Below are 26,062 nucleotides of genomic sequence, written 5' to 3'. Positions count from 1 at the left end.
GCCGACGTCGCTCCGCAGATTGAGCTGCTTTGGGAAGCATTTGCCGGAATATTGTGAATGTTGATACTGTCAATGGGTTGATCGATTCTTGAACCGCTTGATATATTCAGTACTAATATTGATGACTCGGTTTAATTTTGAAAATGTAGCACCAATGATGCTGCCATGAACAAACTTTCTTGTTATAACTTGTCATTAACGTTTGCCATGAAAAGAGCCAAAATATTTGTCACCCAGTGGGTGGTACCTGCTCTGCTATTGAGTGCAAGCTTTATGGATACAGGAAATTACGTCTCAGCAGTATCGGCAGGCACTATTTCTAAATATCAACAATTGATACCTTTGGTGGTGGCTCATATTATGGCCGGAGTTCTCCAATATTTGTCTATTATACTGGGAGTCAAAACGAAGTTAAATCTTGGTGAGAACTTCCGAAAGCGATTGCCGCACTGTGCTTGTGTGGTTCTGGGTGTTGCTAGCGTTTCAGCAATAGTTCTGACGGATATATGCCAAGTTATTGGTAGTGCTGTTGCTCTTGAGGTCCTGTTTGACATTTCAACATTACCAGCCGTTCTTCTGAGTGTCTTCGATGTCTCAATGCTGTGGCGGTTTCACAGAACGAGTACTTGGTTGAGACAGGCCACGGAGATGGCGGTTGCCTTCTTTAGCTTAATCATATTCTCATTGATATTTGTGGATTTGGTAAACATACGAGAAAAGCTGAACTTCAAAACAATACTTGTTGGGGCAGGACCTTCCGCTGATATGTTACGCTATGATAACTACATTTTGAGCCTTTCTCTACTGGGGTCCACTGCCATGCCTCATAGCTTGTTTCTGGTGTCTGAAATGGCTAAAATGATGTTTCTGGATCAGCAGGGACTGATTTATGCATTATCAAGAAAGAAAACACAAGAGTTCATCAAGGATCTGACAATCAGACTGGTGTTTATGGGGGTGTTTGGGGCATTAATTCTGAACGTTTCTTTAGTCGTTCTTTCCGCAGCTTTGAGTAATGATAGCAACAACAGAAAGAACTTCTCTGGTCTCAGAGATGTTTACAGTTTGTTCAGCGAAAGCTTATCACAAAATGCTGGGACTTGCTTTCTCTATATGCTGTTGTTATCAGGTCAAAGTTTTGGTTTCATTGGTAACTGGGTGCTTGATATTGTTCTGAAAGGCATGTTTGACTCAGGAGAAAATAAAGAATCATTTATGATGAAAATTAATGTCAGATACATTTCTGTTTGTGTATGTTTCATATGCGCATGGATTGGAGGCGACAAGATGTTGACTTTCATGATAAACGCAACCCAGGTCGTTCTGGCAGCGGTGCTTGCATTGGTATCGGCTCCATTGGTTGTATTAGTATGTCAGAGTTCCTTTATGAGTTCAACAATAGAGTGAGATTTATACAAAGGTTAAAGATACAGATATAGACAAGCCTGCGTAGGAGAAAACAAAAAATATTTCCAGAGAACCTGCATACCCCGCGGGGTTTCTGTGCATGATGGCTAGTGAGACGTTGATATTTACAAAAGTCTTTCAGCCACAGAATATCAAAACCCTTAGAGGTGTATATAAATTCACTCACAATATATAAAAATACGATTTCTCAGCGAGAAATTCCAGCAGCCTTTCTGTCTTGTATAATCTTCCAGTATCTTCCCTTGGTCTTCTCTCTCCAAGTTGGGCCCCAGATCTCCATGATAAGGAAGGTGCTGATGCACCCAAAGCAGATGAACCCAGCACTCAAAAAGCAGTACTTGTATCCCAAATCATTGACCCAAGGTGTGATTGCATAACCCATCCCGAAGTTCATACAATTACGAATCAGAATGACCACAATCATTGCCTCAGAACCCATCTCGCGATAAGTATCGATTGTGTAGTTGCAAGCAGACGTACACCCCAGCAAGACGGAGCCTCCAGTAATCCCCGCACCAATAACAACAGCAAACCAATGAATTTGGTAATAAGCTCCAATACCAAACAGGAAAAGTGCAGCAGGTCCGATGAACATGTAAAGTCCAAGCAGCCATAACCGATCTTCTGCGTTAGACTTTCCCCCACGTCTGGTTGCCAACTTGATCTTGAGCCAATCTGCGGTCCAGCCAGCATAGAAGTTGAAGATGGCAGCAAAAATGAGAAGGGAAACATAGACAAGTCCACACATGGCCGACGAAAAATTATATGGCGCGCCTCCGAAGACCGTAGTCAGAGTTCCATTCATGACGGAGTACCAAAACAGAGAGGCACCGTACAGAAAACCAGAATAAATGACCACAGGGAATTGGAGCATCAAAAACGGGCCTGTGAGATAATATATAAACCACTTCTTATCGCCATACGTCCAAAGAGCAAATCTTTCTTTTTTGGACTTCAATGGGATTGAACTGTCGATCTGGATGTTACCCTTCAACACTTCTACACCCATAGAACGGATACTATCGCGAGGTTGAATATGGGTAACATTAGCCTCTTTAGCATTACTCGAAATGACCTCAATTTGTGATTCATCTGAGTCAATATCAAGTGGCCGGGTGTAGTTTGATTCTTCCATAAAGAAGAACAGAAATAGGAAAGCAACGGCAGTCCAGATTGAGCTCCAGTAGATCACCCACTGCCAGCCCTGACCGTCAGCAATGAACCCAGCAACAATTGGAGCAGCATAGTTTGATCCAAACAATGCTAGTGCATATACACTCATCCAGGTACCACGCTCGTGCTCGAAAAACATGTCAGAAATACTGACTTCGCAGAGAGTTTCAATGGGTGACCCCAGGAAGCCCTGCACAATCTTGGAACCCGTGAAGGAACCTTGGGTTTTGGCGTAAGCCTCCCATAATGTGACCAAACTAACGCTGAATAGACTAAAGAGGTAGACTGGCCTTTTTCCAAACTGGGAAGCAAGGGGCATACAGAAGTATGTACCAATTCCATAGAAAAGAAACATGTAACCAGTCGAAGTGTTCAGGGCACCCAAAGAGATGTGTCTCACCTCCACGATCTGAGGGAGCACAGAGAATAAGCACGAACATGGAACTCCAATTCCAAACACATAAACGACCATACAAAACATGTTGAGCCACTTTCTGCGAAGACTCCAGTTCAGTGGGTCATTTGGATCAGTTGTTGGAGTTGGGATCAACACCACGTCTTTTTCCTTGGGCTCTACCTCGAGCTCGTTAAGCTTGACTTGGTCAAACTCGACCAAGTGAGAAGTTCCTGGAATTGCATCAAAGTCAATCATAATCGCAGACAGTATATCGAATCTGATTTTGGTGTCCTGTTGGTCCCACAGTCTGGGGTGCTTCATGAGGTTCATCTACTTTCGTTTTATAAAGTGCAAAATTGTGCCCCTTTGACTTCTCCGATAAACCTGACAGGACATAATTTTAAAATCTCCGACATAATTGTCCCTAATGGGTCAAATTTTCAGGTTGCCGCTTGCCCTTATCAGAGTCGATAAGATCTGAAAAAGGAGACTACCCCGGAATTCGACCGGTGCTAAACCGAAAAGATAGTCTCCAATTGGAAACACCGGAAGGAAAAGTCTGAAAGTTCCATATTCGGAAACCTAAACGATCAATTAGGTAAATTATAATAAAATAAGGCATTCAATATTCCCTTTTGAGGTGTGGCTGGCGTCTATGCTCCTGCATTGGTAATCGTGCAGGGAGCCGCATGCAAGTGATTAGAGGTGATGGAGTGATAACGATGAATGTGATAGCCTTTGCGGCAAGATAAAAAAGCCACATAGTGAAATTGGCACGAATATGGCATCAAATACCACCCAAATGAGTCATTAAATTAATTCAGAAGAGACGCTGTGAGAAGAGAGGTTCAACTTTCTCAATCGGGCTATAAGATAGCATAGGGTGCTTCCAAAAACTGCAGGCTTTTATTTCCGAAAGGAATTTCCCAATTCGTACAACAAAGGAGGGAAAATATGGTGTTCGCTGCTTAGTTTTCAATTTAGACGACCGATCGGAGCGTAAAGGGGAAATGATGGGCGGACCAGGACATCATCGTGAACCCAAGCTTCTCCACATCTTTTGGTCGGAGCGAGCACTGCTACTGGATTGGGAATTTTGATATGGAATTATTTTCTAGGTTTTGTCAAAGATGATGAGAATTGATCGATGCTTGCTTGGATATAAATAATGATTATTAACGTTGATAATGGGGTTCTGGGATCTTCTGGTGCTACATCTACGTGTTGTACTGCGTACCCTTCACAGCCTGCAAGTAAACTTCTGTGACTCTCTTGAAAATGCTCAGCTCTCTCAAAATTAAGCCTGGAAGGCTCATGAAGACCATCCATGAAACTGCCGACATGTTTGGCGCCGCTTTTCCCTGGGGAAAAGATCCCACGGAGACTGGCTTGCTTCGATTGGCCCTCACTGATATGGATAAAGGTGCCAGAGATTGGTTTGCCAAAGAAGTAAAGTCTCTGGGATGCGAGTACAAGGTTGATGAGCTTGGAAACCAATTTGCCATTTATCCAGGTAAGGATATGAGTGCTATCCCAACTGGTGTGGGCTCGCATCTCGACTCTCAACCAACTGCAGGTCGTTACGATGGTCCATTGGGAGTCCTATCTGGTCTTGAAATTCTCAGAACTTTGAAGGAAAGCAACTACGTTCCAAACTATCCAATTGCCTTGATCAACTGGACTAATGAAGAAGGTGCTCGATTCCCTTATCCGCTCTTGGGATCCTCCGTTTATGCAGGCATCAAGCCCAAGGAAGACATGTACTCCATCAAGGCTATCGATGGTTCTCATCCAACCGTTCTAGAGGAATTGGAAAGAATTGGCTATAAAGGAGACACTGAATGTGCATTCGAAGCGAACCCAGTTGCTTGTCATTTTGAGATCCATATTGAGCAGGCTCCGTATTTGGAGCGTGGAAACAAAAAGATCGGAGTCGTTACTGGAGTCCAATCTTACTGCTGGGAGGAAATCACCGTTACTGGTAAATCTTCTCACACAGAAACTACTCCCCTGGATGACAGAGCCGATCCAATGCTAGCTGCTGCTAAGATGATCGCAAAATCCAGAGAAATTGCACTCAAATACGACGGTTTGGTCAGCACTGGACTCATTGAAGCCAGCCCAAGATCCTTTAACGTTCTTCCCGAGACAGTAAAATTCTCGTTGGATACGAGAAATTACGACGATGCTAAACTAGATGCCATGTTGGTTGAACTTAAAGAAGAATTCGCCAAAATTGCCGAGGAGTGTATTGGGAAAGATAGTAAGATCCCCATCACCATTGATTACAACCATCTCATGACCTCCAGAAGAGCTTACTTCCACGAGGACTGCAAAGATTGTATCAGAGACGCTTCCCATGAGGTTGTTGGCGAGGAATATACCATGGATCTTGTTGCACGTGCTTGCCATGATTCCAAGGCCATGAGTACCATAGTCCCCACTGCCATGGTCTTCATCCCATGCAGAGACGGTCTCAGTCACAACCCAAGAGAGTTCAGCACTCCAGAGCAATGTGAGGACGGATTCAAGGTGCTGATGGGTGCTGTTTTGAGATACGATCAACTTCGTGCCAGCAGAGCATGATACTCGGATTACCAGATTTTTCTCAAGTGTTTTTTTTAGACTTTCCGTCTTCGCCTATTTACCTTTGGTTAGGACATAGAACTTGAAGATTGTTTTTACATCAAACTGGATTCAACAAAATATTGTTTCGAACAAACTTAATCTGATAATAAATGAAGCCTGCGGTCTCCACTTGCAATAGTCCACATCATTACTCCTTCAATCTATAACTTCAATTTCCACTTCAAATACTCCATCGAGTGGCCCAACCTCTCACCACCGAACCCACCACCAATGGCATCATAACTTTCCACTTCGACATCATCCTCAGAAGGCAGAAGTTTCCTTCTCTTGACTCTGTTCAGTTGCTCGTTACTCTCAACAACTAGTCTATTGGCAACAACGGTAGGCGGGCCTCTAAGCCAGATGAGGGGAGCGTGTTTTTCAGCCAAGGAAAAATCAACCTCAATGTTTGGATCAATGGATTTCAGCTTTCTGATGTGATTTGCAGTGTCCATTCTGGTCAATCCGCTCTTTGCAAAAGTTACCAGTTCCCTCTCTACATCCGAGGATATGGTTAGAGAAGAACTGCTGGAACTAAGATAGTTGTTGACAGGATAGTTCACCTGGTTGTAAGGGGAGTTGATCAGTCGGGAGGGAGTGTACTGGGTGCTCGTAGACACCCCGTAGTTATAAGGCGAAGGACTTGCTGCAACAGGGTTGTACTGCGAAATCGGCTGCGGGGTTGATGCTGGAGGAGGGTTTATCAGCCCAGGTGCAGGTGACGCTGAGTGTCTCGCATGAGGCTTCATTGCCGGATTTACCGTGTGCAAATATACACCTGGTTCATCATCCTTGTAAGCTGGTCTCAGGTAGACACCACCAATAAGAGGAGGAGCGTTCAAATTTGCAACTGTTGGTTCAGGCACTGGATCGGTTTCTCTGGCATTTGGCAGAAGCATATGTCTCAGAGGCGACTCCACCCTCTGTAAATTTCTTGGCCCAGCAATAGGCGTATAATTTTCCTCCTTATTCCTCACCACGTCAGGTATACACCCCTTCCACGTCTTTATTTTGTTAAAATTGCGGTCCATGTCGTTGTATCTGTACTCGCAGATGAAGAATGGACCGTCTATTCTAAATGCAGGATCTCCTCTTTGGTACTTTGAGAAATAGGCCACATAACAGGGTCCAACGATGTCTTCCACAAGATGATCTCTGTATTGCGCAGACTTGAACACCTCGTTCTCATAGAACAACCGGTCCACGCGATGAACTGTTTGTTCAGGTCTGTAATACCAGCACACATTGACCCATCTGTTGTTTCCATCCTGTGGTGTTGACCAGATCCTGAATATCTGGCCGATGATAGGTTTGGTGTCATCGTTGGGGTTTCTCAGCAAGACCCAGTCTCCAACAACATAGTTTCTTCCCTGAACTTTAACAGCGTCCAGGGGAACTCTCAAAACATTTCCGCTATCATGAAGATATGCTGAATCTGGTTTTGCCATTTCCTCGCTCACCAATTGACTGGTTCCTTCCTGAAGCAATTGGAGCTCTTTAGAGATCGTAGGGTCCTCAGAGTAGTATTGCTTGTATGTGCCAATAACATGGCTAACATCGGCTAAGAACGCTTCCACGGTCTCGTAAAGTCTCTGCTTGATTTTTGCTTTCACCTCGTTGAACGAAAGAGGATTCTTTACCACTCTGTAGAAATCAGGCTCCACACTGGGGTTGGGCAACCTGTCATAGCGCAGGTATAGAAAATGGTCTCCGTTCAAAGACTTCAACTTCTTCAAGCCTTTCATGATGGTCTTGATTCTTTGCTCGTGGGGCTTGTCGATTATTGGTGGTCTTCCACGTTTAATCCAGTTCTCCCAATGGTCCCTTCTTTCCCTTTCACCTGCAGCTTGCGGTGTGGAGGCCCTGGGAATTATGAGCTGATCGTCCTCGTCTTCGTCATCATCATCACCCTCATCAAAAGGAGTCATTCCCCGTTTTGAGCCTGAAGGACCGGAAGGCGAGTCAACAACAGAAGTGATCGCTTCTGTATCTTCTTCTGGTAATGCTCCCAGATCCGGATACCCCACCTTTTCGAACCCAAAAACCCGATTGTCATTCCGGATATTGGGCACCATTACATTGCGGACGTAGTTCTCAAGCAAAACAGCATGCTCGTATATAGGGCTTCCCTTCATATTGAAAAATCTCGCGTTCCAGGAAACCTGGGCAAGGTCATATACAAACTGTTCAGCACTAGAATATCTCTGCTGGTTCAGAGAGATCTTCACCTTCTGAAGAGACATGGGCCTCCTTATCACCTTGTAGTACTCAGAGAGTGACCTTGGTGGCAAGATCTGGAAAACATCCGCAACAGGTACTTGGCTAAAGATGGGTCAGTTAGCTTTACAAACGTTATACTAGAAAAGTAAAACAACTCACTTTGCATCCTTCAAGTCGTAGATCTTATTGAAGTATGGAAACAGTCGCTTCGAGAGCTGCTCATTCCGAGCTCTGTTTGACCCAGACATGATCGATGGTGTGGGAATTTGCGTATGTCAAGAAGAAGACGATGATGTGTGTACAGTAGAGCTTTCGAACGTGTCGCTGGAAAACTATGTCATTTTATTACGTGTCACTAAAACGACTGCCATTATTTACTGTGTCACCTTATCTGCTTTAAGAACTCCATCATGGAACAAACCACCGGATCAACCCGCATCTAAAAAGCAAACTACTCCCAATAATGAACAAAATATAACTGACACATGTCTCTTACTGAATTCATCGCCGATAGGTCTCGTTGCAAGACTATATTGGCGTTGGTGGGGGCAGGACTATCAGCAGGGTCTGGTCTGGACACTTTCAGAGGAGCCGGTGGTTTGTGGAACAACTACAACGCCATGGATTTGGCCACTCCCGATGCTTTCGAACGGGATCCTTGTCTTGTTTGGCAGTTCTACGCATATAGACGGCATTGTGCCCTGAAGGCCAAGCCTAATTCTGGTCATAAGGCATTGTCCCAGCTATCACGATTGAGCCTGGATCCAGAGTCGCGATTGAGTTTTCTGACTTTGACCCAGAATGTCGATGGTTTGAGTGCGAGAGCAGGCCATGACAAACGTGCATTGCTGGAGTTACACGGAAGTTTGTTCAGTGTGAAGTGTACAAGTTTCGAGTGTGCCTACAAGAACGATTTTAACATGGACGATCCATTGGTCCCTGCTCTTAGTGTGCCAGATTCTGGAGACTACCTTCCAGACCCTTCTCTGTCACCGGAGGACCTTCCTCACTGTCCTAGGTGCAAAACGGGACTTTTGCGTCCAGGCGTGGTCTGGTTTGGAGAGCCTTTACCATTCCGGGTAATTGATATGGCTGATGAGTTCATTATGTTCAAGAAGGTGGATTTGATGCTGGTGATAGGCACCAGCTTGACGGTGTGGCCAGCAGCTGGATATGTGGATATGGTAAAGAGTCGAGGGGGCAGAATCGCAATATTCAATACTGAGACGTCATCTGAGTGTGAATGGAGTGTTGAGGGAAATGCAGCGGAAACTCTCCCTAAGGCATTAGAGCCTTTATTGGGGATGGAGTATTTGAAAGATGATAATGACTAACAATGACCACAAACGACCGCGACGGACGATTACTGACCGAAAGCATCAAATTTGAGTACCATCCATGCCTACTAACCATGAATATCAATCGCACAGCTAAACCTTGCTGGGACCGGGGTTGAATTGTCATAGTGAGTATGCTCACAGATTCCTTGATTCTTTCCCATAATGATCAGCCAGATCATGAAAAGGTTTCCGGGTACCATTAATACTGTTTCATTCTGCGCCAGACTGTTTCGTTGTCGGGTTACTGAACACTCATACATAGGTTTCAATACCACAATGTCATGAAAAAACTGGGTTCTTTTCAGAACTCAAGCATTTACTGAAAATCTGGGATGACGGCCACTATATCGCCGAACTTGAAGATCTCACGGGAGCATCATGGTCTGGCAAATCCGGTTTCCGCTACAACTACAATAATCATCACAGCTTCATCACTAATTCTCTCTTCAGTGGCACGCACAAATAATTCAAAGTCTCAATTTAAGAAGAAATGGGCCCGTTTCAAGTTCAAATGGTGATCTTATCATCTATTCCCGATACACTTCCGTTCAACCTGGATTGCTCCGCAAGAAACACAACCTTGTGGGACACCAATACGTCTTCCGGTGTGCACTTGATATGCTCAATCTGAGCAGCATCAACTGTCTTACCATGTACAACATGGTCGACCAGGGCATTGGCAAAAGCAGTGGCGAGACCGAGATCTCCTCCTCCATGGCCAGACTCCTCCACCTCCTCGGGCTTGTGGAAGGTACTCTTTTTGGTCACGAAATCGAAGACCTCAATGGTCTTGGAGTCAGAATAAATCTCACCGGTGGTTCCATAGAAACACATCTTACGGTTGCACACCTCTTTGGATTGTGCAATCATCGTCATGGTGGCCGTGGCCTTGCCGAAGTCCAGGTTCACAACCTGATTGTCACAGACATCGTTGTCGCAATCATACACACAGCGGCCATAATCGGAGGTTTCAAGAGCTTTCAGCAGAGCGTCTCTATTGTCTTCATCACATATCTTGATAGTCCATTCCTTATCACCCTTATCAAAACTGTCCATATACAGCTTTTTGGCGGAGTAAGCGCAATTCTCCTCCATTGGACAGGTGGTACAGTTGGAGGCACCTTTGGCAGCTGCTGGTTTGTTTTCAGCTCTGAAATACGACAGGGAACCAAAAGAAGACACCCGCTTGCAGTTTTCTCTGCCCATGATCCACATTAAAACGTCGATGTCATGGCAGCACTTGGCCATAAGACTGAATGTGCTCACGTCCTTACGCCTCCAGTTTCCTCTCACGTACGAGTGGGCATAATGATACCAGCCCACCGGCTCGGTGTGGTTCATGTTGATAATTTCACCAATAACACCATCGTCAAGTAGCTTTTTCAAGTAGACGTTATGGGGCGAGTATCTAAGGACATGGCCCATGGCAAAGATCACCTTGTTTTCAATCACTGCATTGAAAATCTCCTGACAATCACTCCAGGTAGTTGCCATTGGCTTCTCACATAACATGTGCTTCCCGAGATTGGCGAAGATCACCGCGATCTCTCTGTGCATCTGGTCCATGGTACAGATGATCACTCCGTCGTATGAATCAGCATCAGCAATAGTTTCCTTCCAGTCCTCGTATAGCTTTATCTCCGCATCGGGCCGGAACTCTTTGTACATTTTCGCGAGAGCATTTCTTCTGATCTTGTTGGGGTCAGAAATGCCGGTGATGATAACTTGTTCGTTGTTTCTCAGGGCTCTGGTATATGCTCTTCCTCGGTTACCGGCACCGATAACGAGCAATCGCAATGAATCTTGGGACGGCATTGGATTGATAAACAACTGAAACCGTAGCTATGATCTAAAAATTTAGGTGTGCCGTAATAACAACAATATTCTATATCAAATCTCCCTTCAACGCGTGATATATAAACCCCGGGATCTGTTGTGAGAGATAAAGGGGTTCCTAAAAAGGAATTTTGGTAGAAATGCAACATGTAACCTGGATCGGAAACTCATTGCTGGCCAATAAGCGGATGTGTAACCGTGGGATTGCTAATCCAGCACATACGGAAATTCCGCTATCAGCTGCAAAATCTGGGGGGACTTTCCGTTGTGTGTGGAAACCCCGATAACGGTTATGCAGCCGGTATCAACACGGGGGTTGCAAGCCTGATAATCGACCTATTTCATATCGAGATGGCAATTGCAACACCTACAGTGAGATCTTTTATTATTACGACCATGAGCGGTTTTCTGGGAGTATCTGACGGTTGGTCGATTCATGCCAGCTAAAAGACTAGGCGGTGTCCGCGAGGTATGCCAGCACCTTGTAAGCTCTTGCTGTAACATATGCAACAATGTTCGAGAAAGGCATGTGGATAATTTTCAAAAAACATGCCCTTATTTGACAGGTACTCGGACATACTGGGGTTTAAAGCTAAATTTGGGCCTGGTTGTCAGTATTTGGTCGGAGTGAAACGGCACAGGTCGGAGTGGGCAACAGCAATCGGATAAGCAAAAAATTAGATCTATCTTCCATACTTTCCAGGCTGTATCTTCTCCTGTTTTTTTTTGTATAAGAACAAACTGATATTTCCCACTGTAGCAGATCATTTGAGCTCCAGTACACCTTATTCTCTCACCACTATGTCGACAAGCCAATAAGTTGATTCCTTTCCAGAGTCGTGAAAACCTCAATTCGAGCCCTCAAGGTTTACCAAAATCATCGTTTAGTCTTTCAGCATGGTGATTTTTAACGCAGCTAGGTCAGTGTCTAGTTTCTTGAGGGAAAATGAGTGGTATTAACCCAAAATCCACGTTGAAACATTCACCTAACCTTACAAACGGACATTTTGTGCTGACTAGACCGCGAGCGGTCCCGGAATGTCAGATGGACCCCAGATCTTATATGTTAGTAGCTAGCCTCAATGCGCCCTGGTATCTTATCTCTTGTTCTAACACCAAAGCTAATCACTATAATCAGATTTAAGGATCTTCAATTGTCAACAATAGGGATTTGCATATTTATCAATCAGTCCACGTCCCTTTAATCTGATTCTTGGGCACTCTCGGAGTTTTTAGGCAAAAAGTACTTGGAGTGTGAATCCCAAGTCTTGGCCCATCCTATTCTAAATTGCCGGTCGGATTTTTTGACCGAGAGAGACTTTGAGAACCAGATGACGAAGAAGTCAAGAGTATATTGATTCGTGTTGACTCGCTTGGCACCTTATCAATATTTTTTGATATTACGGCTTGGATTGCCGATGTGGGATCTTTGTTTTTGAGAGATCGGAGGGAACACCGGATGCCATTGCAGCTGTGGACCATAGAGGACCTACCGAACATATGATAACCCTCAATGCGGTGCGGAGAAAATGTAAAATAGTGGAATAGTTTTGGTAAATTCCCCGTAATCTCAAAATCAATGTGATCGCAGTCTCTATGTGATTCCACTTTCAATATTAGACCTCGCGGGGCCTTGAAAATTACACGTGAGTGGACTATAACACTTAGCACATATCATGCACATCGATCTAGCCCCCCGCTTCTAAAACTTGAAGTCCCAAACGGAATAGCTACTGAAAACATATCGCCTGATTATCTTTTACCGGAGGATCAAACATCCTGTTACCTCACACGTATCTCTGAGCTATCTCAAAGTTTCTCGGGCCGGTCCAAGCTCGAATAAGTTTCGTATTATATCGTTATCTCACGGGTGGTCCCCAATCCAATCGCGGCTCTAATCACACTGCACGGTCTCAACCAAGACCGAGATCTAAGTTGAAATCATGAATCTGCATGCCCCATATGAACGCTTAATTCTCTTCTTCTGAATAAAAATATAATGGAAATTTGCTACAAAGCTCGAACCGCCATATTATCCCGATGCGGCAGAAGTGCATCTTTGCATTGGTCCGGATAAATCCAGAGTGGGCTAGCCACAACGCCAGCACCGTAGCCGTCTCAAAAAAAAGGGCAAATTAAATCGTGAATATTGGGAAACACCATCCTAAAAGAGTTCAAAAGCGTATATCGAACTCTTGCTGAGATAATAATTACACCGAAAAAAACCGCGACCTCTGCAATTTCCCGGAGAATCTCCTCCTTTTTCTTCTTCCCCATAATCACGTGACCGGCCAAAAATTCCGCCCGATAATATGCCGTGTGGTATCTTTCCAATCCAAGCCCTGGAGAACGACTATCAGAGCAGATTGCTTGCATGCTATCGCCGCGCTAAGGTTTAAATACCTCCAATATCCCCCACTCCTTAATTTTTGCTTAAAGGCATTTTGGTATTGCATCATGGGTAAGAGGGCCACAGCCGAAGAGAACGCAGCTAGGGCCGAAGAAAACTCCAGACGGAAGGACACCCTTCCCAGAAAGCTGTTGAGGTTTTTCTGGACCGACATTTACGATGACAAAGATGAACAGAAGCTGATCTTCAAGGTGGATACCTTTATCATGTCCTACTGTTGTGTTTCCTACTTCATGAATTACCTGGACCGTACCGCTTTTTCAAATGCCTATGCGACTGGTATGAAAGAAGAGCTCGGGCTTGTCGGCAACCAGTACACCGTGATCAACACCTGTTTGACTGTTGGATACATTATTGCCCAGATTCCTCACGCTCTGTTGCTTCAGATAATTCCTCCCCGTTATTACTTCCCTGCCAACCAAGTTCTTTGGGGAATCTGCACCATGTGCACTGCTGCCTGTAAGACATACCCCCAAGTGTGCGCCGCGCGTTTCTTTCTTGGTATTTTTGAATCTTCCACTTTTAGTGGGTCCATGTACGTCTTGGGTTCTTGGTTGAAGGAGAACGAACTTGGAAAGAGAACCGGAGTGTTTGCTGCTTCCGGTGTGGCAGGGTCCATGGTTTCCGGTTACATTCAAACCGCTATTTACAAAAGATTCAACGGTACCGGTTCTCTGGCCTCTTGGAAGATCATGTTTCTCATAGATGGTGCTGTTGTCTTTCCTGTTGCCATTTATGGCCTTTTTTTCTTTCCAAGCACGCCTAAGACTTCCAACAACTTCTACTTCACCGAGAGAGAGTTGGAGATTGCCAGAACGAGATTACCTCCTCCAAAGCCAAAGACCAAGTTTGACTGGACCTTAATTAAGCGCGCTCTCATTGATTGGAAGCTGTGGGTATTGAGTTTTCTGTGGGTCTGGGGTGGTGCCTTGGAGGCCATTTGTAACCAGAGCACCTTCCTTTTGGGTATGAAAGCCCAGGGAACATATACTGTTTCCCAAATCAACGAATGGCCAACTGGTGTCCAAGCCGTTGGTATTCTTTCCATCCTGGTGGCTGCACTTTGGAACGACGCCTGGCCAAAGAGAAAGGCTGAGTTCATCTACATTTTGTGCGCATGTCAACTTGTTTCTGCGTCTATTCTGTTGAAATGGGATGTTGCGCTCGGCGGAAGACTGTTTGCCTTCTTCCTTGCCGGAACCTCGTATGGTGGTCAAACCATCTACTTCTCATGGGCCAACGATATTTGTCAGGGTGATGATCCACTCAGAGCCGTTGTTCTCTTCTGCATGAACATGTCCTCGTCCATTTTATTCTGCTTCTGGGGTATACTTCTGTATCCCTCCTCGGACGCTCCAAGGTTCCACAATGGGTTTATAACCTCCATTGTGGTGTCTATAGTGTGTGCTCTGTGGGCTGCTATGACCTACATTTGTGCCAAATACGAGAAGAGAAAAGTTGAAAGATTGACAGCTGCTGCCGAGCTGGAGGAAGATTCTTCTGACGCGCCAGAGTTTGTCTCAACAGAAGATATCTCTAAAGATAAAGAGAAGGCTTTTGTTGCCTAGAGTATAGTTATTGCATTTAAGTTAAGATCTTCTGACGCCTGAATCTAGGTGATACTGTATTACTGTAAGTGGATAGTTGGAGTATAATAAAGTCTCAATCTGAGATTATTTTTGGAATAAGTTTAGGAAGAAAGAATGGTTTCGAGAAGAGTCTTGCAGTAGGTTATAAAGCATGCAAGTGGGTTGGTGCTTGAGCATGCGTTAACTTCAGCATTTATGAGAGAACAATCACTAGGTTCAGAAATATGAATATATCAATATGCTCTCATTAAACTTCAATTTTCCTTACTGTTCTCCAAAAATATCTAGACTTAAGCCTGAACTAAAATTCGACATATAGCATGCCATATAGGCATGAGCCCATGCACCCGGGTCAAGCCTAAGATGAAGCCTCGAACCAAGTCAGATGGCACCCCACACAATCCCCATATAAATCCGCAACCTCTATCTATCACGGATTTTAATTCCTAGTACTCGCAAATATATGCCGGTATTAGGTCTCCAACTCAGGCTGCCGCCTTCAAGGCATTTTAATCAGACTCTCCATCCACGCCGGCAAAAAATTCCGACGCACCTTAAATAATACGGGACGCACACGATAACGGCTTCCCCAAACATCTAAACTATAACCTTTGAAAAATCTATAATCTTGAACTATTCATTCCTCAGATCAGCTCAAGGTTTATTCACAGCAATGGTCTATCCCCTAACAGTTTTGGGTATCAACTGTGGTACCAGCGTTGATGGTGTGGATATAGTTGTCTCGCAGATAGAGACCACCAAGATAGAAGACGACCAGGTGGACCTTTCGGTGAAGGTGGTTTCCTACGAAGAGGCACCCATTGGAGACGTTCTGAAAAACAGGATCCTTCGTTGTTGCATTGCGGGTAATACCACAACATCTGCTGAGTTGTGTGATCTGAATTTCGCGATTGGAGAGGAGATTGGAAACGACATCAGGAAGGCTGATGTTGACCTGTCCAAGATCGACCTAGTGGCCTCCCATGCCCAGCCCATTTGGCACGAGCCCAGAGGAAAAGACAGAAATTCGACTTTGGAGTTTGGTGAACCTGCGTCAATTTCCTATTTGTCAGGAAAGACCGTGGTGAGTGGATTCAGGTCGATGGAGGTGGCTGTTGGTAGACAGGGTGCTCCTTTGTGTGGGTTTTTGGAATACGCCATTCTGAGGAGCGACAAAGTCATCATCACCCAAAATATTGGTGGGATCGGAAATGCTTCTGTTATAGATCCTTTGCATAAATTCTACCAGTTTGATACCGGTCCAGGTAACGTGCTGGTGGATGCTGCCGTTCGCATCATCACCAACGGCAAGCGCGAATACGATGCCGGAGGAGAAATGGGACTGAGAGGCGAAAAGGACATAGATCAGGAAACTGTTGACGAGGTTTTGTCCAATTACTATTTTGCTCTTAGCCCGCCAAAGACTACTGGAAGGGAACTTTTCAGTGACAAGATGTCTGAGCAGCTGGTTAGAAAGCTCCAGGCCAAGGGTCTAAGTGATGATGCAGTTATTGCTACCATTACGCGTATCACAGCCGAGTCCATTGCTAAGTCATATGATGACTTTGTAGTTCCACAGGTTCAGAATAACAAGATTGACGAAATCTATATTTCTGGTGGTGGTGCTCACAATGAAGCCATTTTACAGCATTTGAGGAACCGCTTCCCAGAAGCCAAAGTAGGTCTTTCGGGCTCTTTGCTCAACATCACTGCCGATTCCAAGGAGGCAGTTGCATTTTCCGTTCTAGGATATTGTACTATTAACGGTATAATGCCACCGGTTCCCAGATTTGTCGAGACGGACAAAGAGGTATTGCTGGGGAACATCACTCCTGGTGACAATATCGTGGAGTTGTTTGGAAAGGTTCGTCCAACACGCTCTCATCTTAGATTGAGACGTATTGAAATAATTTCGTGAAAAGAAAATTAAATAGTTAGTGGAAAGAGCAATTTGCTTGAGCTAGGATTTTAAATTTTATTGTATAGTCCCACAGTTATAAATCATAGTCGTCCAGGTTCTTGCTCCAGAGACTCTGGTAGTTGAAAGTATCGAATGCGGAAGGCGATCTTCTGTCGAAGGCTTCAGAAAAAGTCAACAATTCTTTTGGAAGAGCTTTATTGGAACCACGATGATCTTCATAACCAAATTGGCTCTTGAAGGCCGTATGGGCTTGGTCGACACTGGTATTTGCTGGAGGGTTCGGTGGGCTATTCTCAACCTGTTTCTTCAGCTTTTCCACACACAATCCCAGTCTGTGAACCGAAATGCTTCCAGCAAAGTTTGTATATGGAATAAGCTCAAGCATAATCTGGTGGCACTCAACTATTGTCGTCATCAGCCTATTGACGTCACACTGATAATTAAGTTGTGAAGCGAACAAAACCGTCTTGGCAAGAACGGCTATGGCAGTGAGAAAGATCGTCGCGAAAAACCCAGGTCCAAAGCAAATAAGCCGTTTTATGTCCGAATCATACTTGATCATCTCAAGAGTATCCAATGCTATGCTTTCACTCTTTGAAAGAAAATGCTGAGACTCTATACCCGGTATTGCGTGAGACATTGAAACGAAAGCAGCATGGCTATTCAGATGAAGTTTCACAAATTGAAAAGCCGCAATCAGTGGCTTCAACGAGGTAGAAGTCAGGCTACATGCCAGCTTGCAAATCCAGTCTGAAAGCCACATATCCAGTTCATGAGAATATTCCAGGAATTGGTTGGGAGTTTTGGTATTTTCGATCTTCTTCTGCAGATCCATAATCACCGCACATAGCTCGACATTGGCGTCTGCCTTTAATGCCCCACGCGAAATCCTGGTGTCCCTTCTGTTGGAATGAATTGACTGAAGGTACTGAGAAACATATAGGTCTCTTTGGTGGATCATCTCGGTGTTTGGTGCAAAGTCCTGCACTTTGTAATGCGTTATTCTGTAACGCTGCTCCATGATGAATGTCATCACACTGAAAAAATAAACAATATTTTTCTGATCAGATGATATTTTCAGGGACTTCAGAACATTTGGGGTCAATCTACCAACGAGATCACTGGCTATCAAACTCATTTTGTAGCCCAGGTCTCCACACAGCCAGGCAGCCCCCACGGAGCACGCTAATATCTCATTTATGAGGCTCAAAAAATCAATTGGAACTCCTGAAGGCAAAAACAGACTGTCAGGAACAATATTTTCAAGATATTGTTTTACCGCTTCTCTTAGCGAGTAATGAAAGTGTTGATAGGATTGGTGGTTCATTGACGACACGGCCAAGATAGTGTAGTATAAGAACGGCGATTCCTCCTTCATTTCCTCTGTGATTCGTGGAACGTAATTGAATATCAAAACTGGAAGATATCTGGCCAGATGGAGACGAAAGAATGTGAGTAATTTTGCAGAGCTGGCTTCATCCAAATCACTAACAGACCATCTCAAGTCCTCTGCTTGCCTTTCCTCAAACTGTTGATCCAAGGCAGCAGTATTTATCTGGAGATGGCTCAAAAGCTGCGAAATGGCCCCAGGCAGCGTGTCTAATGGATCTATCGTTCTTTCCGTCCAAAGAAGGCTTTTAAGGTAATCCTGTCTGTTATGGCTGATCACACTGTTCTGCTCTTCTAGCACTTTGGGCGATGATCCAGTTTTTGACCCCTCCAGTTCAATAGGCGCTGAGCTTGCAAACTGAGTAACAGAATCTTCCAGTGCTTCCACTTTCAACAAAATCTGCTCCAAAATTTCGGATTCCAACGTTGATCTCATGAAGTTGCACTCTTGGCCAGTGGCCAAACATCTCTCACATTCCACAGGTGACTTGGAGTTGTCATATATACACCTCATCTTCAAAGCATGACACTTGGAGCATGCCTTCTTCCTCCTTTGTTTTGGGGTTGCAGTGGCTTCATTTTGTTGTGACATCTGGGCGTATCAGGCGTATTTTGACCTTGATAGCGGCAATAGTGAAGAGTGAAATTTCAAACACTTCACAAATCCAATGGGTTCAAGACTTTGCAGCGTCTTTTGAGAGTTCCAAAGGGTCCAGAATAATGTTCTATCGGTGACTAATTACCCATATAACCTAACTATGCCAAAATCCCTGCCAGAAAGCACCCGGGGATCTTTACGATATCAGCTCGATTACCAGCATCGACACTACTTGATTGATATCGGAGTTTTTTTCCGTCTACGGTCCAGCGCAAGACAGGGCAATTTTACAACAATTATTGGGCAAAAATTCAATTGCAGCTATCTATGCAGTTAATATGGTCCCAGGTATACTATCTATCGATATCGGTTCATATCATGAGTAGATTTCGGTGAAAACCGGCAAGTGAGAGCTCCTGCGTGCGGCTTATCTCACTAGAAAAGGGACTTCGCGATAACAGATTAATGGCTCGGGAATCTCAATTACCTTTTACAGCTTTCCGCTTTTGGAAATGCAGAAACTTGCAGACTTAACAGTTTACTGACGTGCATTGTGAGTTTTCACACGGTCCATTTCAGAAAAAAACACAATGGCTCAAGTAACACAAACTTGGTTTCGGTAGAACTGTATTTTGGGAGTTAATTTGATCCGGCTGCAAAGCCGCGCTGATAGCATCTTTATGCACTGCTCTTTCCTGGTCTGCGCACGAAAATCCAGACCCTGGTTTTTTTTATCATCCAGACCTTGACTGGTACAAAATAATCAAAAATAAATAACATAAATCACAAAATGAGCTTCACCCGGTCAGTCTTGCTTCCTGAAATTTCCAAAAAGAGAGGATCGGAAAGCCCAAGGCGGGACTCGAACCCGCAATCTTTGCCTCCGGAGAGCAACGCGCTAACCATTACGCTACTCGGGCATATTAATACGGAAAAAGTGAATTGGTCATACGTAGTCTGCTGGTTCCTGGTTTGAGGGGTTTAGAATTTGTTTTTAAATTGATAACGCATCGTTCACTGAAATTAGAAACCCAGTACTTCATAGGAAAGTTACAAGTCCACAATTTCTCTACCTGTTGACCATACCTCAGAATTCCCTTCATTTTATCGCCAAGATTCTGCTTCTTGATTCACGGGTTTTGTCCTGATTTGAAAATAAGCTGGCAAACCGGGATGCTGTCGTGTTGTTACCAAACCACCCAGGCTTTTCCTCGATTCTATTCTTCAACGCTCGAACAAGACAATTGATGAGAACAATCCCCACACAGTTATACCAGTTCAATCTACCCAAACACCTCAAGTATGTTGAGTCCAGCTAGGAAACAAATAATCAAACATATACCCAGCTTCTCGAAGTCTATGGTAGGGCTCCAGACCGGAAGCGTTCCCCGCATGAGTCTCATGACTCGTTCTCTGTCAACCACGAGAATAAACTTCCAGACAAAGGCTCAAGACAAGGCCAAAAAGCCCAAAATCAACTATTATGAAAAGGTGAAGAAAGGAACGACGTTCCTGATAGCGTCGGGCCTGGTTGTGGGTGCTCTTGGATTGGCTTCTATGACGATCTATCTATTGGTTGCAGAACTGGCGTTTCCCTCAGGCGACACTCAAACTTTCAACAGAGTGGTCAAGATGATTGAGAAAGATGAGAAGTCATGTGAACTGTTGGGAAATCCCTTGGGTCACACACTTAAGGCGTATGGCTCCGACCAGTTCAATGACAAGTGGACCAGGAACAGGCCTATAACGTCCTCGCGCAAGCTTGGAAAGGACGGAAAGGAGCATCTGTTCATGAGATTGACCGTGGAAGCTGATTCCGGTAAATGGGGTCATGTTGTGATGGAAGCAATTGACGAGTCGATTTACAAGCAGAATTACTTGTACGTGTATCTGGATGTTCCTGGTGAGAAAAGACACTATCTGGTGGCCCCAAAGACTTTTGGCGGCGCCAGCACTGGAGGTTCATTCAAGTTTCTGGGCATTGAGTGGGGTTCTCCAAGGAGATGACCAAATTGATATTGGTGGAACTTTCGGGCAGAATCTTGGTCGCGGAGACGGGACCAATGCTAATTATCCACCCTAATCTACACAGCATTCATACCAACCATAATGTACATATTTGTCCATGCTGAAACAGGCAAGACGACAAAGATCCTCAATATGCGAGATTTTCCTGGTACACATCAACTCCGTTCTTGAGATCCTGGTAATGTACGAGGCCAGGACGTGACTTGACCAGCAAGGCACCGCTTCCAACCAATAGTATATATATAAATAACACAGCACTCTCTATAATCGTGCTTTCAGCAATGTTTCTGACTTTTTTTCTGCCATTGGTTGTTGGCTATCATTTGTAGGGCCTTGGAGAAGGGCACTTCTGAAAAGAGCACTTCTGACAAGAACATGAGTCCAAGAAGAGCACAACTGATGTATGTCAAATAAATTGTGGAGCTGTCTAATAAGTCCGAATTGACCAATCAAAAACATTTATTGTCTCTGAACTTTTGACCAATTTCTAATGGCATTTTTCACCAATTCGACATCCTTCTCACACTTTGAGCCGCACCATGCAAGAGGGCCGGTTGGTCATAACTCTATGCAGAATTACGACCAATTTTTTTTTTAGCAAACTATAAATCAGAAATTCAAACGTTGTAATTCGGAGAGTCTCTTTTCTCTTTCTGGCTCTTCTGCTCCTCTCAAATCCACCCACGACGCTGCAATTTGACAAGTATAGGTCTTGCGTTATAACCCCAGCCAATCAAAGTGATAACTCCCCAGAGGACACTCGAAAGAGCAAAGTTCCGCAAAAGTCTCACAAGAGTGACTGGAGGTTTATGCTCTCCACTCAGAAACTGAGAGACTGCCTTCGGGTCATCACTGACGAAACCCTCACAGATACTGGGGTCCAAGGTGTCTGTCAAAGCAGACATGTCCAAAGGGCTGTTGACAGTCCAGAAGTACAACTTGAGGTTGTATTTCTTTACCAGAGCAAGCATCTGGCTTTTCAAAAACGGTTGGTAACACACGAGGTACATCATGGACAGGGCCTGGATGCTACCTCCTTTTTCGTCAACATCCTTCAAGAACTTGGATGCTCTGGCTGGACTAAAGGTGATATTGATCACCTCAAAGCCATCCAGAACGTCCTTGTGGTAAAAACTGGAGTCCCATAGCCCAAATATTATTCTATCTTGCCAGAACGAAATATCCGGATTGACAGCCTTACATTCGGAGATAATAATTTTTCCAATTGACTGCGCATCATTGTCTCCCTTGATATCCAACATCAACTTGATGAGGGTGGGAGTCGTATTCAACCACTCAAGCGTCTCCTTGAGAGTGGGCATATGCTCATCCGGGTCACTTTTGCATTTTAAAGCCTGTAGAGTTGGAAAGTACTCAACTTCCTTGATATTGTAGTCCTTATCGAAGGTGCGGCCGGTTTGCAAATCGTGGCAAATCACAACCACTCCATCCTTAGACACATGGACGTCTTGAAACGGGAATTAGACACTTTTAGTTCAACTTCAAGATGAAAAACCTCGTCACTTACCAGTTTCGATAACTGTAGAACCTGCAATCACTGCCTGTTGAAAGGCGGTAATCGTGTTCTCCGGAAAGAGCTTTCTGTACCTGAAACGAGTTAACACTCCGCCATGTGATGGGAACTAATCAAGTATAAATCCAGATCAAAAAATACATACCCTCTATGAGCGGCATTCAACATCATGACAATACTTTGTTTGAAAGAAATCCGAGCAAAAGAGTGAAAGAAGAAAGAAGAAGGTTACAATAATGCCTCAAGCATATGTGCAGAAAAACGTGGGGTCCACGGTCCTTCCGGCCATACTCCGGCCATATTCCGACTACGATGAGTAGATGTTCAAGATGTAAAAATGCAGTAGACTGACTGTAGATTATATATAAAAATGGAATGAATTCCGGAAACCGGGGCTTTCATATGTTTTCAATCAGACTTGTTTTTCCTCCAGCGCAACCGGCAACGGATATCCGTACTCATTGTGAAGATAGTCAATCCTCCGGGTAGTCCAGACGTCGTCATATAGACATGGTAGTTCGTCCTTTGCACTCAGCACTAGCTGGCCCTCGGTGAAACCTTCGAGCTGCTTGAACAGGGTAGCTGCCCTGGTGCGATTGTATTCGCTCCAGATGTCCGCGTCGTGGCAGGCTCCTATGTAACTCGAGCCTCCCCTGTTGAACAGCTCGATATCCTCCTGTGGAACGTACTTGCACTTGTTCAAAGGAACCCACAATCTCAAATGCTGGATGTAATGGTGGTTGTTGAACTCGTCGGCGTTCATAATATCTGGATACGTCTTGTGGAGAAGCGAGAATGCCCTTTGAGGAACGTTGGCCATGAGACCTTCGAACAGAGTCTTCCGTAAAGGCGTGACCTGCGATAGATGATAGAAGTTTCCCATTCCAGAATTCACAAACCGGCCTCCCTCCGCGATCGAGTCTCCGTCTTTAATGTCTTTGGCGATTTCAGGCTCGTCCTGGTAAGCGGACACGAAATGGCCAGGCAATCTGGCCTGAGACCTCACCAAACCGGAGATCTCAATGTACACTCCAGTCCTGATATCAATGAACCGAACGTCCGTAGACTCTGGTGATGCATTTCCGTCGTTGAACCGAGCCCTCTCCATGTAATGAGGACTAACATCCAAAAAGTACGTGCCCGTTCCATCGTTGGGATCGTTAATGACTATGGAACCGTTGAAAGTGGAAGCCACCTTCGACAGGTCTTTGGCAGGCATTTCGAAATGCAGCACTGTTTCCCAGGGGAAAAACAAACCGTTTCTGCCCCATCCAAGTAACGTTTCCTGTGACAACCACGTTGTGAGCGCAAGGTTGAAAGTCATTTGCAGCCATGCACGAACCAATTGGTGCAACACGGCTCTTCTTTCCTGCTGGGTCAACATCACGTTGAAGAATCTCCAGTCGTACTCCTTCCTAATTCTCTCGCCGTCATGGAAAATCATAGTGTCCTTGAAATAGGCTTGAGATGCAACACGGGCATCGTTGGCTCTTTTGCTCTTCTTTTTGTCTTCTGGGAAGTCGAATGCGTCCTCGGCCACATCGATAAGCGTGAACTCACCGCCATTGAGGTCCACCACGGGCCGGCCGAGGCTCTTGGAGATATCGTCAATGCACCAAACGGGGTTGACAGGAGATTTTAGCACTTCGAGTCGGGAAATAGACTCGGAAACACGCGAATCGATGAACTTTTCAACCATTCCGCTTTCAACGATGTCCTTCTTCTTGGCCACCTTGACCACAAATGCCAGATCACCAGCCAGGAGGACCACCTTGCTTGGGTTGGGTGCCACTGAGTACAGATAGCTCTTCGCTCTTAAAGAAAGTCTGAAAGGGCTTTCGAATTCCGTGGCCGGTCCGTTGAATATGAAGTTGAGATCCCGAGGATCATCCGACTTCTTATCTATGCAGCCCGGCCAGGTTGTGCGTATGTTCGAACCAAGCACCCCAATAACGAAACAAGTGAGCTTCTCCTTGATCAGGGGATTAAGGTCTTTCATTTCGATCCAATCGCCCCAGTGGAAATCGAATTCTGGTACAGGCGTCTTGGGATTCACCTTGGACTTCTCTAGAAACTCTCTGATGGCATCGTAGTAAACAGCTTGCGTCGCCCGCAGATCACTCGTTTCCTTTGCATGATTGTATGGTGCAATTGGCAGTACTGAAACGTCTGCCGAGTATGGAAAGTACACCAGGTTGTTGCTGTCAGTCTCCAATTGAACCTCCTGCGCCGTTTTGGCCCGGGGACCGAAGAACCTTGACATCCAGCCCATTTTGCGTGGTCTGTCCAGATAGAGATCCAGATCGTCGTCGTGGTGTCTTGAAGATAGGTAGAAAATGAATATTATGATGGAGAGCAAGTAGAGCAGCGGGATCAGGAACTTGGCAAGTCTGGATGATCGCCATTTGTGCACCAATGATAGCATCTTGTGGTGGGTCAGCCGTATCTTCAAAGGAATTAGTCTGTCATCAGGATCGTCTGAGCCAATAGAATCTTCCTCATCGTCCTCTCCCAGAGACCCTGTCAGAGATACCGACCTCACTCGGTGCGGCAGCGAGGGCTTTCTGGAGTTGTATGCCGTGAAAACATCATCATAGCCACCATCCTCGGGATTCAGCGTGGCAAAACTGAGATCTCGCCGGAAAGGATACCGGTGATTTCTCTGCATCAATCAAAACAGAGAATGGAGAAATCGCGAAGTTTAAGGAGTTGATCCTAATGAGGTTGCAGCGCTCGATCCAGCGCAATTTGCAGGTGTTGCGAAAGGCAACTAGCGTGGGCAGCAGCGAGGAAAAAAAATGCAGAAAATGTTCGCCAGGACTGAAAATGCTTCGATCCCAAAAATTTGGCGTCTTTTGAGGAGGGGAAAGAGACAGAACACAGTGGCTATCAAATACCTCTTGAACAAGAGACGGCGATGAAATTCGGGATTAGCAAATGGGGCAGCAGCTTCGTGTGCAAAAATCAGTTTGATGTCACCAGTTTGAACAGCCAGTAGCCAAAAATTTCGAAAGAAAGGTCTAGTCGCTTGCAGCACCCTTCTAGCCTCAGAATAGTCCACTCTTAAAAAGGGTCTGACTTTGGAACTGAGAGAATAGGGCCGATCTGCCATTTTCGAAGTGTGTGTCAACGCGGCGTCGATCTTTGTGTGGTGCACTACCTATAGATGCGTTCTCTGAGCTTCCACGCGAGTCGCTAAAGTGACAGGACAGGGGCTGGAGGTGGTGATAAGGGGCTGGATTTTCTATGAATTGAGGGTTTACTTGGTGGTGTTTACGGCCTCTTTGGCATTGGCAATATACTGGGATCACCGGTCTTTTGCAGAGCCCGTCTCCACCGAAATGGAGAAATCATCACTCGATTCATCGATGTTTGAGACGCGTATGATCCACCCCAGGGATCCACATCGCCGGGCCAAACACCTTTGAAAACACAAATTGAAAATTCCGTAAAAAAATAAAAACGTTCGATAAACTCATTTGTTTTATCTCGGAACTGAAAACTGAAAAGGAAGGGCGTTTTTGTGACCGTGTAGGCTGAGCGCAGATGTGGATAACGCGATTTACGTGTG

The 26,062-nt window shown here is 45.0% G+C and overlaps 13 protein-coding genes across 13 annotated transcripts; 7 read left to right on the top strand and 6 right to left on the bottom strand.

Annotated features, from left to right (window-relative positions):
• Window positions 1-165: 165 nt before the first annotated feature.
• Window positions 166-1,407, top strand: KUCA_T00002079001 (uncharacterized protein; the record flags this gene model as incomplete). The annotated part of the gene is made up of 1 exon (XM_022604323.1): window positions 166-1,407. One exon carries the CDS (start codon window positions 166-168, stop codon window positions 1,405-1,407), a length of 1,242 nt encoding a protein of 413 aa, XP_022458116.1.
• A 208-nt stretch (window positions 1,408-1,615) lies between these two features.
• KUCA_T00002078001 (uncharacterized protein) lies at window positions 1,616-3,319 on the bottom strand (the record flags this gene model as incomplete). The annotated part of the gene is made up of 1 exon (XM_022604322.1): window positions 1,616-3,319. The coding sequence occupies one exon, from the start codon at window positions 3,317-3,319 to the stop codon at window positions 1,616-1,618; it is 1,704 nt and encodes a 567-aa protein (XP_022458115.1).
• A 957-nt stretch (window positions 3,320-4,276) lies between these two features.
• On the top strand, window positions 4,277-5,584 carry KUCA_T00002077001 (uncharacterized protein; the record flags this gene model as incomplete). The annotated part of the gene is made up of 1 exon (XM_022604321.1): window positions 4,277-5,584. One exon carries the CDS (start codon window positions 4,277-4,279, stop codon window positions 5,582-5,584), a length of 1,308 nt encoding a protein of 435 aa, XP_022458114.1.
• A 203-nt stretch (window positions 5,585-5,787) lies between these two features.
• KUCA_T00002076001 (uncharacterized protein) lies at window positions 5,788-8,094 on the bottom strand (the record flags this gene model as incomplete). The annotated part of the gene is made up of 2 exons (XM_022604320.1): window positions 5,788-7,948; window positions 8,006-8,094. 2 exons carry the CDS (start codon window positions 8,092-8,094, stop codon window positions 5,788-5,790), a joined length of 2,250 nt encoding a protein of 749 aa, XP_022458113.1.
• Window positions 8,095-8,331: 237 nt separating this feature from the next.
• KUCA_T00002075001 (uncharacterized protein) lies at window positions 8,332-9,180 on the top strand (the record flags this gene model as incomplete). Its single annotated transcript, XM_022604319.1, has 1 exon — window positions 8,332-9,180. The coding sequence occupies one exon, from the start codon at window positions 8,332-8,334 to the stop codon at window positions 9,178-9,180; it is 849 nt and encodes a 282-aa protein (XP_022458112.1).
• A 513-nt stretch (window positions 9,181-9,693) lies between these two features.
• On the bottom strand, window positions 9,694-11,001 carry KUCA_T00002074001 (uncharacterized protein; the record flags this gene model as incomplete). The annotated part of the gene is made up of 1 exon (XM_022604317.1): window positions 9,694-11,001. The coding sequence occupies one exon, from the start codon at window positions 10,999-11,001 to the stop codon at window positions 9,694-9,696; it is 1,308 nt and encodes a 435-aa protein (XP_022458111.1).
• A 1,059-nt stretch (window positions 11,002-12,060) lies between these two features.
• On the top strand, window positions 12,061-12,227 carry KUCA_T00002073001 (uncharacterized protein; the record flags this gene model as incomplete). The annotated part of the gene is made up of 2 exons (XM_022604316.1): window positions 12,061-12,087; window positions 12,144-12,227. The coding sequence occupies 2 exons, from the start codon at window positions 12,061-12,063 to the stop codon at window positions 12,225-12,227; spliced, it is 111 nt and encodes a 36-aa protein (XP_022458110.1).
• A 1,252-nt stretch (window positions 12,228-13,479) lies between these two features.
• Window positions 13,480-15,000, top strand: KUCA_T00002072001 (uncharacterized protein; the record flags this gene model as incomplete). Its single annotated transcript, XM_022604315.1, has 1 exon — window positions 13,480-15,000. The coding sequence occupies one exon, from the start codon at window positions 13,480-13,482 to the stop codon at window positions 14,998-15,000; it is 1,521 nt and encodes a 506-aa protein (XP_022458109.1).
• Window positions 15,001-15,694: 694 nt separating this feature from the next.
• On the top strand, window positions 15,695-16,939 carry KUCA_T00002071001 (uncharacterized protein; the record flags this gene model as incomplete). Its single annotated transcript, XM_022604314.1, has 1 exon — window positions 15,695-16,939. The coding sequence occupies one exon, from the start codon at window positions 15,695-15,697 to the stop codon at window positions 16,937-16,939; it is 1,245 nt and encodes a 414-aa protein (XP_022458108.1).
• Window positions 16,940-17,015: 76 nt separating this feature from the next.
• KUCA_T00002070001 (uncharacterized protein) lies at window positions 17,016-18,923 on the bottom strand (the record flags this gene model as incomplete). The annotated part of the gene is made up of 1 exon (XM_022604313.1): window positions 17,016-18,923. The coding sequence occupies one exon, from the start codon at window positions 18,921-18,923 to the stop codon at window positions 17,016-17,018; it is 1,908 nt and encodes a 635-aa protein (XP_022458107.1).
• Window positions 18,924-20,231: 1,308 nt separating this feature from the next.
• On the top strand, window positions 20,232-20,936 carry KUCA_T00002069001 (uncharacterized protein; the record flags this gene model as incomplete). The annotated part of the gene is made up of 1 exon (XM_022604312.1): window positions 20,232-20,936. The coding sequence occupies one exon, from the start codon at window positions 20,232-20,234 to the stop codon at window positions 20,934-20,936; it is 705 nt and encodes a 234-aa protein (XP_022458106.1).
• A 692-nt stretch (window positions 20,937-21,628) lies between these two features.
• On the bottom strand, window positions 21,629-22,652 carry KUCA_T00002068001 (uncharacterized protein; the record flags this gene model as incomplete). The annotated part of the gene is made up of 3 exons (XM_022604311.1): window positions 21,629-22,425; window positions 22,486-22,581; window positions 22,637-22,652. 3 exons carry the CDS (start codon window positions 22,650-22,652, stop codon window positions 21,629-21,631), a joined length of 909 nt encoding a protein of 302 aa, XP_022458105.1.
• Window positions 22,653-22,903: 251 nt separating this feature from the next.
• KUCA_T00002067001 (uncharacterized protein) lies at window positions 22,904-25,159 on the bottom strand (the record flags this gene model as incomplete). The annotated part of the gene is made up of 1 exon (XM_022604310.1): window positions 22,904-25,159. The coding sequence occupies one exon, from the start codon at window positions 25,157-25,159 to the stop codon at window positions 22,904-22,906; it is 2,256 nt and encodes a 751-aa protein (XP_022458104.1).
• Between the last annotated feature and the right edge of the window lie 903 nt (window positions 25,160-26,062).

Source organism: Kuraishia capsulata, genomic scaffold (assembly GCF_000576695.1).
Source record: "Kuraishia capsulata CBS 1993 genomic scaffold, Kuraishia_capsulata_scaffold_2, whole genome shotgun sequence".
NCBI classification, from domain to species: domain Eukaryota; kingdom Fungi; phylum Ascomycota; class Pichiomycetes; order Pichiales; family Pichiaceae; genus Kuraishia; species Kuraishia capsulata.
Note: the sequence above shows the minus strand (reverse complement) of the source record. Positions and strands in the feature narration are given on the sequence as shown.